The 10,547-nt window shown below is 42.4% G+C and overlaps 1 protein-coding gene across 1 annotated transcript; it reads right to left on the bottom strand.

The window, feature by feature from the left end:
* Positions 1-6,264: 6,264 nt before the first annotated feature.
* LOC148028373 (pentatricopeptide repeat-containing protein At5g46580, chloroplastic-like) lies at positions 6,265-9,579 on the bottom strand. The gene has a single exon (XM_087690194.1). It carries the CDS (start codon positions 9,507-9,509, stop codon positions 7,353-7,355), a length of 2,157 nt encoding a protein of 718 aa, XP_087546320.1. The 5' UTR covers positions 9,510-9,579; the 3' UTR covers positions 6,265-7,352.
* Between the last annotated feature and the right edge of the window lie 968 nt (positions 9,580-10,547).

Raw genomic sequence — 10,547 nt, 5'->3', positions numbered from 1 at the left:
CATGGTCACGCACACTAGATACATGCAAAGGATACAAGGTATCACTTTTGTACCCCCTGGCAACAATGTGAGAACCCTTACAGATTTTCCATTTAATATCCCCAAAGATGGCGTGATAGCCTTCATCATCTACTTGCCCTATGCTTATCAAGCTCTTCTTGAGCTGAGGTACATGTCTCACATTATGCAACACAAACACGAATGCCTGCAATTTTACATGCATAGTTATTCCCCAAGTGGACAACACCACGTACACCACCATTGTAGTCAGAGAACCACTCATGATGTGGTGTGACATGAAAGGACGCACCTGAATCAAGTATCCAAGTATGCATATCATCCTCAGAATTTGCAATCAATGCATGTGCACTCAAAGAAGAAGTACGGAGTACATCACCATCACTGTTATTATCATGAGTAACTACATTAACCTCTTTTATTTTCACATTACTCTTCTTTGCAGGCTTGCTATCCTTGTTTTCAGCCTTGTTGGCTGCAGTGTTTTTGTTTTTACCCTTCTCTTTCTTCAATTGAAAATAATCCTGTTTGTAGTGCCCTTTTTTGCCACAATGATGGCACTCCACAATTTCTCCACGAGATTTGTTGCATGCTCTGTTTTCAAAACTGCCCTTATGCTGAAATCTGCCTCTAGTGTATAATGCATTAGAAGACTTGTGTGCTGAGTTATTCTGCCTATTGAGTTCTTCCATTAGCAAAGAACTTTCCACATCAAACTATAACAGCTGAGCATTCGAATCACTCAAAGCTATCCTAAAAGTATCCCAACTTTCAAGCAAAGTACATAGCAAGAAAGTAGCCTTGAACTCTTCATCAATATGAAAATCTAAAGCAGTCAACTGACTGAAAATTGAGTTAAACTCATTCAAATGTACAGACATGGCTGTACCTTCTTTCATGCGAAAGTCCATTAGTTTTTTTAGCAAATAAACCTTGTTGGCTGCACTTTTCTAAGCATACAATTCTTCAAGCCTTTGCCACATTGCATATGCTGAATTCAGCTTCTCAATGTTAAAGAGCAAGTTGTCTGACACTGAGAGCTCAATAGTAGAGTAGGCAAGCTCGTCCAAGTCATCCCACTCATCTTATTCCATGTCTGCTGGTGTGATTCTCTTTGTTTTGATAGGCTTTACATGTTTCTTCTGCACCAAGACATTGTAGCATTGTTTTTGCCAAATTGCAAAATTATGTGCACTCTCAAGCTTCTTAATGTGCAAAAGATTACTGCTGTCACTGTTTCCAGCCATAATTTGCAATCCCAAATTGACTCACTAGTCACCAAAGGCAAGCCCAAATGTGACACAAGTAACCACGGTACACAAAAGTACCAACCAGCAATGAAAATCTTGAGAATGCAGAAATTTCAGATCTGCAAATAGATTTTCAGAATTAAAAGATGTCTATTGCTGCACTTCTCAATTAATTACTGACACATTTAGAGACCAAATCACCAGTTACATGTGAAATCCGCAAAATTTCATTGCAATTTCTGCTTTGAAGGCATTCTCCGGGACAAATTTGACAATTTTGATCAAAATCCCCAAATTTTTAGAGGAAATCCATCCAAAATGCATCAATACATGTACCCAAGTGCATATCCTGGGCAATTCTTGCACAAATTGATGAAATTCTATGAAATCCCCAATTTTCTCGGGTCTGGTGTGCATAAATTTCAGTGAAGCTGAATAAAATTCACTAAAATGTGAAAAGCCCCAAAATTTCCCGGGCAAATGTGCACCAATTTTGCAATTTCTGAGTCAAATTGTCCAGTTTTGCATCAAAGTTTCCAAATCCGAGAAAAGCCCCAATTTTTCAGGTCAAGCTTGCATACTATGCATGTGTGTGCGAACACCCAGTTGTGGGAGGGGAACAAATTTGAAATATTTAAAAAAATGGCAGAGATTTGACTATCGACTCATGACCCGTGGCCCGTTTCATCACGGGTGACCTGTCAAACACGTCGCAGCCTGTCCCGTTGTGATGCAATAGCATCTTCTTTGCATATATTTCAAGTTGGCTTATGTATTTTGGGGAATCACCCACATGCACATTAAATTAACACGACGCCCGAAAAGCACAGATGTCCTCATCAGCTTCTCGCACAAGAAATCCACCTTGTGTACGAGCCCCGAAAAATAAATATAGTTTTATGGAATCCACCGCAAAACCTCACGGAATCCACAGTGGAATAAAACAGAATGACTGTCTCAGCTCCCATACAGCCTGAATCAGAAAGGAGGTGAAAGCAACAGTTTTTTGTCATTTTACTTCTCTCTTGGGCATGCAAAATCCCATGCAGATTTTTCCCTATTGAATAATAAGTGACCTGCCCAAAGTCTCATTTTAGCTGCCCAGCTTTAAATTTAAAGGTCTGCCCAAACTTCAAGTTTTTAAGACCCTTGCCCACACTATGATCCAAACTTCCACATTAAGCTTTAAAACCACCCTCTTGGCCCTTAATTCAAAGTTTCATATTCTAACCTTTAGAATTATAAATTCCAAAGCCCTAATTGTCTTCTACCACTAATAAAATGCCCATTGTGCCCAGAGGCAAGAGTAAAATCACATGCTTGTGAGATGAGAGCCATAGGCATCTCCCTACTACAAGTACACTCCAAGAGAAATGGGTGCACATTATAAACTCCTTAACAAAGCTAGAGAAATCTAGCCTTCTCAATCATATTATAAATGCTAGTAAGAAGGATGTACAGTTACACAGACTCTATCTAGCAGCCACAAGTAGCTCCCTATAGTTGTTTCACCAAATAACTGAATCCATCAAAAGAATTATCCTCCTATCTGTGTCGAGGTAAAGCGTGTAAAATATCTCACAAGAACAAGTCAAATCTCTGCATGGGCCTCGCTATTTTGAAAGAATGATTATAACCTGCTGACTAGGTGGCAGGGGTTACAAAACTGTTGTGGGCCTCAGACACAAGTACGATGAACACGCATGGAAGACAAGAGACTCTGACTATAAATGCACTTTGGGTGAGAATCAGGTCACCAGTGTCTAATAATGCTCCAATCAGGTTAGACTTATTCAATAATCAAGTTGGCCACATAAATTCCCTAAACTACTTAAGATGTTGAAGTCTACTCAAAAAATCAGAAACTACTGTCAACTCACAGCAAGCCTGCCACACTCTTCCCCACAAAGACTGCAATTACCTCAGTAACACCACTTCAGGAAAGCATTGCCGGACGAGATCCTAGATGGATCCACACCCCTGAACCTCAACCCCATAGAGGTTGCTGAGACTAGAGATAAAACTCCAGCAAGAACTCCATCTGAGTGTCTGAAGTTTAGCAGAAGCCTCTGTTACCCACTGGGCACTTGCTGTCCATCTGGTACTACGAGCCATCTTAAGACTGCAGACCTGGAGGCTGTTGCAAGTGAATCTAAACATGCAGAAAACTCGTAGAGTCTTAAGGCCTCATGGGAGATACCATGTAGTCTCCCCTACTGAGTTCAAATCTGGGTGGTACTAGGTCTGTTGAAACCACTGGCATTGCCCTAACTATAACCTACTGGCCACTTCCAAATCAAACTGGTACTCCACTTGCATTTGAAGAAAAGAAGAGACTGGAAAATGAATGGCCAGTGGTGAAGAAGCCAAGTCCGTAGAGCAACCTTGAGGAAATATGCTGAATATTATCCTGCAACCATTGTCTGTAAGTTACAGTATACCTGAGATGATCAAAGCTAAGAAACATTAAAATTGGATTGAGAATGTAGCAATACAATACATCCCGTCAATCTTTGTGCTGCAAGCATAAGCTAAAACAAGAAGTGGATTAAAACTCACCTTTGTTGATTGGTTTCATCAAGTTTACAAAGAAAAAAGCAAACAAAACTGATCCCACAATAAACTGAAACTATGCTGAGTATAATACAGAAGGCAGCATGCAGATCTGATGTATAGCAAGATATGCGATGACTATTTTATTGAAGTAACACCTACACACCACCATAACCCCACACCACTGTGGAAAATCAGAGTGGAAGCAAAGATTGAAGTGTGCACAAGAGGGAGAGAAGAGCTCACAAGTACAAAACAAAGTCTTGCTTATTCAGTTGCTCATGAAAGTACAACTTGGGTCACTCTCACTCACAAGTTGATGTAGACCCATGGACTGTTTATATAGCCCTTGCTGGGTAGGGTTAGTGCTTCCCCTTCCCCTCAGGACCATTCACACTCAGCTACCCTTATCCCCTCCACTATAAGGAGAGTTCACATACTTACATTCTCAACACCCCCCCCTCAATGCCAGGTGGCATTGATACCCCCCCTTAGTCTATAATGAGATGCCTTTATAAATCAGGCTACAAAAGATGGTTATAGGTAAAGAGTTTACAAGACTCAAAAGAGTCGATCTTCAGTGGATTGGGAGGCAAAGTTAGCCTCCAATTCCTTAGGTGGTTCTGGAACACTGGGACACTTACTAGTGATATGCCCAGTCTTTTTGCATTTATTACACTTCATTTTTTCAGGGTACTTCTTCCAGCAATTACTTACAATATGCCCTTTTTTATGACAGAAGGAACACTTTGTAGAAACTATATGGACTAACACTTGCTCACGGAAAGTAAATGTTGAAGAGCGTTCGTTATGATTCCTCTTCTCTTCATCTAGACATGACTGGATAGTACTTACCAAAGTTGGATTTGGAATATTGGTAAGGGTAGTAACAAGGGTTGGAAATACCTTTACAGACTTCAAAAGGATAGCAATGGCATCTTCATCATGAATTAGTGCTTGAACAGAGACCAGCTGTGCCATGAGCCCCTTCATATGTGAAATAAACTTACTTAGATCTTCTCCTTGTTTATACTCCAAGCTAAAAAATTCAATCTTTAGAAAAATCTAGTTCTTCCCTGTAGCATCATAGAGTCTTTCAAGCTCATCCCACTTTTCCTTGGCTGTGGAGAGTTGGTCAATATGATGAATTAAGGATTCATCCAAATGAAGCATGATGATGGCCTGAGCTCTTTCATCGTCTTCTACATCAAGGAGGTTTGATGGGTCAATAACTTGGGTCCCTTTTATGAAGGGCTAGAAGCCCCGTTCCATCATTTTATATTTTACCAGAACTTGCTAGGGATGGAAATCTTTTCCATTAAACTTGCGGATTTGAGGCCTTATATCTGCATAGGCCATGGCCATTATAGAAAGGTCTTACCTATTGCCTTAGGCAATGGCAGTGTCTAGTCCTTTACAGGTGGCCAAGTATGAACCAAATAACAAAATTGATAGCCCTATAAATGATAACCAACTTTAAAGCTGTAAGGATGAAAAAAGTTGAAAATCATACATATGTAATGTCTCAAGGTAAGATTTTGGCGGTCTTGTCCTTCGAACAACCCCTAATTTAAGTTTTATTGTTTTCCTAGGTTTCAATGAGGTGAACTTTGACTGGACTTTTGACTCCACCCCACCATGTGGTTTAGTGTACGAAAATTTGGTTGGGCAAGGTCGATTAATGACTTCGACACTTGGTGAAAAGTCCGAGAAAATCTCAATCACATCAATATTCATGTTTCAACAGAAGACAGTAGTACTAATGTCACTAAATGCATTTTCAGTGCTTAGAAGCACTCATCTCAAGATTGAGATGTTTAGGTATTCACCTTGTCACGCTTGGTGAGATACTTGACTCATTACCAGTGTTGAGAGCAAGCTTCTCAGTGAGCTTTTGATGTCCTTCAAGTGTTGAAGCTATTCAGAAATCAAAAATACACTTTATAGGATAGCTTCAATGATTAAAATCACTGTTAATGATTCCCCAATTGAAAAAAGTAAAAAATAGCTTGAAGCTTCTTGGCTATGGCTGCCAGAAAACCCACAATTAGGGTTTTGGTCACAGCAGCCAATAGAGAAGGAATTAGAGCAAGCCCTCTTAGGTGAAGATAGTCCACTATAGGGGCTACAATAGCTCTATGATAGCCGGGAAGATTGCACCACCTATAGGTCACGCCATGCTCTGGGACTTCACGCTGCCAAAACTGTGCCGATTTTTCTAGTACCTAAGCAATGCTACCCACCACGTCGCCTAATCCCCGCCTTTAATGTGCCACGCTGAAGCGCCCTGAGCTAGGGAGAAGATCTCCAGAAGGAATCAGGAGCTGAAATGCTCTCCTTTGCGGGCAAAAGTTCTTCTTGTGCACTTAGGTATGTAAAGAGACTGAGGGAAGCTGAAGGATCAGAGATGGCTCTGATACCATGTGGAAAATCAGAGTGGCAACAAAGATTGAAGTGTGCACAAGAGGGAAAGAAGAGCTCACAAGTACAAGAACAAGTCTTGCTTATTCAGTTGCTCATGAAAGTACAACTTGGGTCACTCTCACTCACAAGTTGATGTAAACCCATGGGCTGTTTATATAGCCCCAGCTGGCTAGGGTTAGGGTTTCCCCTTCCCCTCAGGACCATTCACACTCAGCCTTATCCCCTCCACTGTAAGGAGAGTTCACATGCTTACATTCTCAACAACCACAAAACTCCACTACACCAGTGTTGATCTGACTCAAGATTCTACCACTGTCAACTGTCTAATGAATTCAATCCAATGCCTCTAGCCTGCAATCTGGTCCACACTGCCGTCCGCCCATGCTTTGACCCCAATGTGTCTTTCGATTTGTACAGATTATGATCATAGTATTTACATATGCACTTCATCTGTCTGGCATCAAGTAATTAAGGAAAGGGAGACAGAGAGATACACTAATGCTTTATTTGCATTCTCTACCTTACCCATCATAACAAAAAAAGGACAGAATGATTTTTTACTTTCATGACGCAAGATCTAATTACACATCAAGTCCTGCTGTTATAAGCAGCAATGATAGGTCCACAATAGGAAGCAATGAATAGCTGTCATGACTTAGCTTTCTAGTTTGAATACTCCATGCAATCTATCAAAACTAGTGGAGAACTGAATGCATAAGCAAGCCACCCCGTACTTAACAATTCCAAGTAAGCTCATACAAAAATGGTACAACCTGGGACACCATCAATAGCGGCAGAATAAGAAACAATAACTCAACAAGAGATCGTAACATTCAGTGAAGAGGTATCATGGGAGTCCTGGTAGTCCTGTTGTAGACTTGCAAGACGTTAGAGCAAATCTGTAACATACCTTGTCATGTGAAGCTAAATCTCATTGCAATTTTGTGTCCTTAAAAGATTCCTTGCACGTTTACAAATAAATATATCATGCTTTTTAAACCGAAACAATTGAACTCTCAGGATTTGACATCATAGGGCATATACTCTTCTATCAGATAAAGAAGCAACCCTTTAAACCTTTATACCCACGGTACTATTTTTAACACTTCATTTGCTACCAGTGGCATCAGCTGATAAAAGCCATGCCTTAACATCAGATGCATTTGCAGCAAGCCAACCAGATCTGCTCTCCTCAAAAGGAGCATTCATCTCCTGGAGAGATCTCAAAATGAAAGTGCTCATCACTGGTGCAGATTCATCAAATGTTGTCTGAGCGCCCACACCCACTTCAATACTCAAAACGTGGGGGAGCTCAGACCCCTGCTGTAAAGTGGAACGCAGGCTGCTTATCCAACTTTGCAAAGCAGATCTTGCGGCTCCAAATGACAGAGTCCGCAGTTTGAGACACCATTCTATAGGGGACCGTAATTGCAATTCTTTATAGACCCCGCATGAGACTGCAAAAGCAAGCACATGATGAGCTCGATCGGCCATACCTTTCACCCAGCATAAGTCCATCAGTAAGTTGCAAAATGGCTGCCTGCATTCCTCAGAGGCACCACTCAGCATTGCTTGGGCATCCTTTTTCATCTTTTCTTGGGTATAATCCTCTCGGCACAGATTCTCTACAAAATGTCTAAGCTTAGGGTACACCAGGCCAATCCTTTCAAGAATTGCTGAGCCCTCCTCATGCCCCACCTCCTCACACATGACAAATGCGGAAAGCAAGGCTCCTCCCATCTTGTGATCCAGAGGTGCATACAATGCCTGGGCTTCATCAAACAGCTCAATAACACCCGGAAAGTCTTTTAGCTTGCTGTAGCCGTGGATAAGTGCCATGTATACTGGTATATCAATTTTTTGGCCCTTGCTGACCATTTGCTTGGTAATTCGCCTTCCTTCTTCAACCTTACCACCCTTCACATACATATCAACCAAAATCCTCCACGTCCAATCATCTGGTTGGCATGTTTTTGAATTTAAAACCTCATTGAAGACTCTCTCTCCCTCCTCTATTTTTCCAAACTGAGCACAGATGGTCAGCATAGAGTTGTAAACCACTGCATCCACAGCCCATCCTTCTGTGTTGATCTTTTCAAACACCTCATATGCTTCATCAAAGTTCTTTGACTTTGTGAATGCCCTAAATAAAAGGCTTAGTGTTATTGGAGACGGCTTCAACCCATGGCTCAGCAAGTCAGAGAAGAGTTGCTTGACCTGCCTCGATCTACCTGCTGTACCTAGCAAGGATATCGTTGAGTTGTAAGTCACAACATTGGGGATAATATTGGCAGCCAGCATATCACTGTACACCTCCATCATCTTTTTGTAGTTCCTCTGCATGCCATGCAGCTTGATGATCTGGGAGTAAGCGACTGCATCCAGAGGTACAACCTCCTCCTGCATTTTTGAGCACAAATCCACTGCTTCCTGCATTCTTCCAGCCTTTGCCAATACTTCAATCACAGCACAGTATGTCACAACATCTGGCGAGCATCCAGCTTCCTGCATTCTTGTAAACAATTGCAGGGCCTCTGAAGTCTTGCCACATCGAACAGCAAAGCTGATGATGGTGGAATAAGTAACATTGTCAGGACTGATGCCACTCTTAGGCATTTCATCCATTAGATCCTTTCCCATCTCCCATAACTCAGCCTTTCTTAAGACATTGAGCATCACGTTGTAGCAGAAGACGTTCAGGCTGAAGGATTTGGATTTCAGCCAGTTGAAGAAAAGGTTGGCCTTGCGCCAGTGCCGGACCGAACTGAGTACAGCGACGATATCTTTGGAGTTAAGATTGTCGACACATTCAAGGGCGGCGGCGATGCTCTCTTCAGACTCTTCGGCATTTTCCAACAGCCTCAGCACATTATTGACAACAGATGAGCCGTATCGGACAGTGCCGGGAAGGGATTTATTCCTGCCAGAGGCGAAGTCTCTTGCCTTGCGTCTAGAAGGGGAAGTCCATAGACGGGGAGGAGTTGAGCCGTCCAAGAAATCCTCAGCATGAGGGCGCAGCTGCTCTGCGAGAGAGGGCCTCTTCTGCCGACGTGAGGCGCGCGAACCCGCCGGGGTTGAAACGTCCAAGGGCTCATTCAGGAGGGGTTCCGGATGCGACTTCGAGACTGATGAGGAGGGCGAAGAAGCTGGAGGAGGAGGAGGAGGAGGAGGAGGAGGCGAGGCTGTGCTGCTTGTGCCAATACAGTTACGGATTGGGATGTAGGGGGCTGGGCCTATCGACGCCGCGCCAGCCGCCATGGCCATGTAGCTTGAAGGAACTGGAAGCAGCTAGCACACAAACGTAACAACAGACTCCATTCCTTTCCTTATCCAATTAAGGTCCTTATATATGGACACCTCCACTTTCAGAATACCTACATGTCGGTCATAAGAAATAGTCTTTAAAATCCCCGTAGATGAGCCAGTAAAATATTCACGTTCATCGTAGCATCGTACACCATACCATTAGGTGCTTTCCAAGCCTACATTGTAGGTTTTTTTTTTTAATCTAGGGAGAAATATGAAAAAAAAAACGAATTTCTACTTATTAAAGGAGCTTCCTCTCAAAATAGCCTTCTCTCAAGAGTGGGTCCCTACAAGCATTCTTCAAACTTCTCATTGCTGCATGACAACATAGTTGAGATTTTCCTTTCAAAAGGGATGAGCAAGTCTCCCTCAGCAAAACCAGCCATTTTTTAGATCACATGCTCTACATTCAATGTATGTGTCAGTTTCGCCCAACCTACCTCGAAGGAACCACACTATTGCATTGGTTGTGCAAGAAATCAAGGACACTGAGGAATAGAGGTTGTTGCAGAATTTGGGATGAGAACTCCTCCAAACTAGTGTGACTATCAGATGAAGCTCTTGCAAGGATGAAGAGGAAGTGAAGTTGGAAGAAATTGAGGGAGCCAAAAAGGAGGTTGTGAGCTTGGTGGAAGAGCTGACCTAGATAAGGACATGTGCTAAACAAGTGGAGAAGTTGTTGGGATTGAGGTAGAGGCCACCAATGTTGCAAATAGAACATAGGGAGGAGGGCACAACACCTTCTATGCTATTGAATCAAAGCTTGAGTTTGCATAGGGCCACCAAAACCCCCCACCACCTGTGTTGAGCCTCACCCCAAACCATCGCCCAAGAGTTGCAAAACGATGACCTACCCTTGAGTGCATTTCACGCCCTCTCCTTGATACCGAGCTATGGGTGCAAATCTACCTCCATCATTATTATTGTGTGCAAGGACCAAGTAGATTATCATTGACTACATCACTGAGGACCTCTTTCTTCAAACTTCTCCTACCT

Source organism: Lygodium microphyllum, chromosome 12 (assembly GCF_053477565.2).
Source record: "Lygodium microphyllum isolate KBCC chromosome 12, Lygodium_microphyllum_v1.1.10, whole genome shotgun sequence".
NCBI lineage: Eukaryota > Viridiplantae > Streptophyta > Polypodiopsida > Schizaeales > Lygodiaceae > Lygodium > Lygodium microphyllum.
The sequence above is the reverse complement of the archived record's forward strand: the minus strand, read 5'-3'. Positions and strand labels throughout refer to the sequence as shown.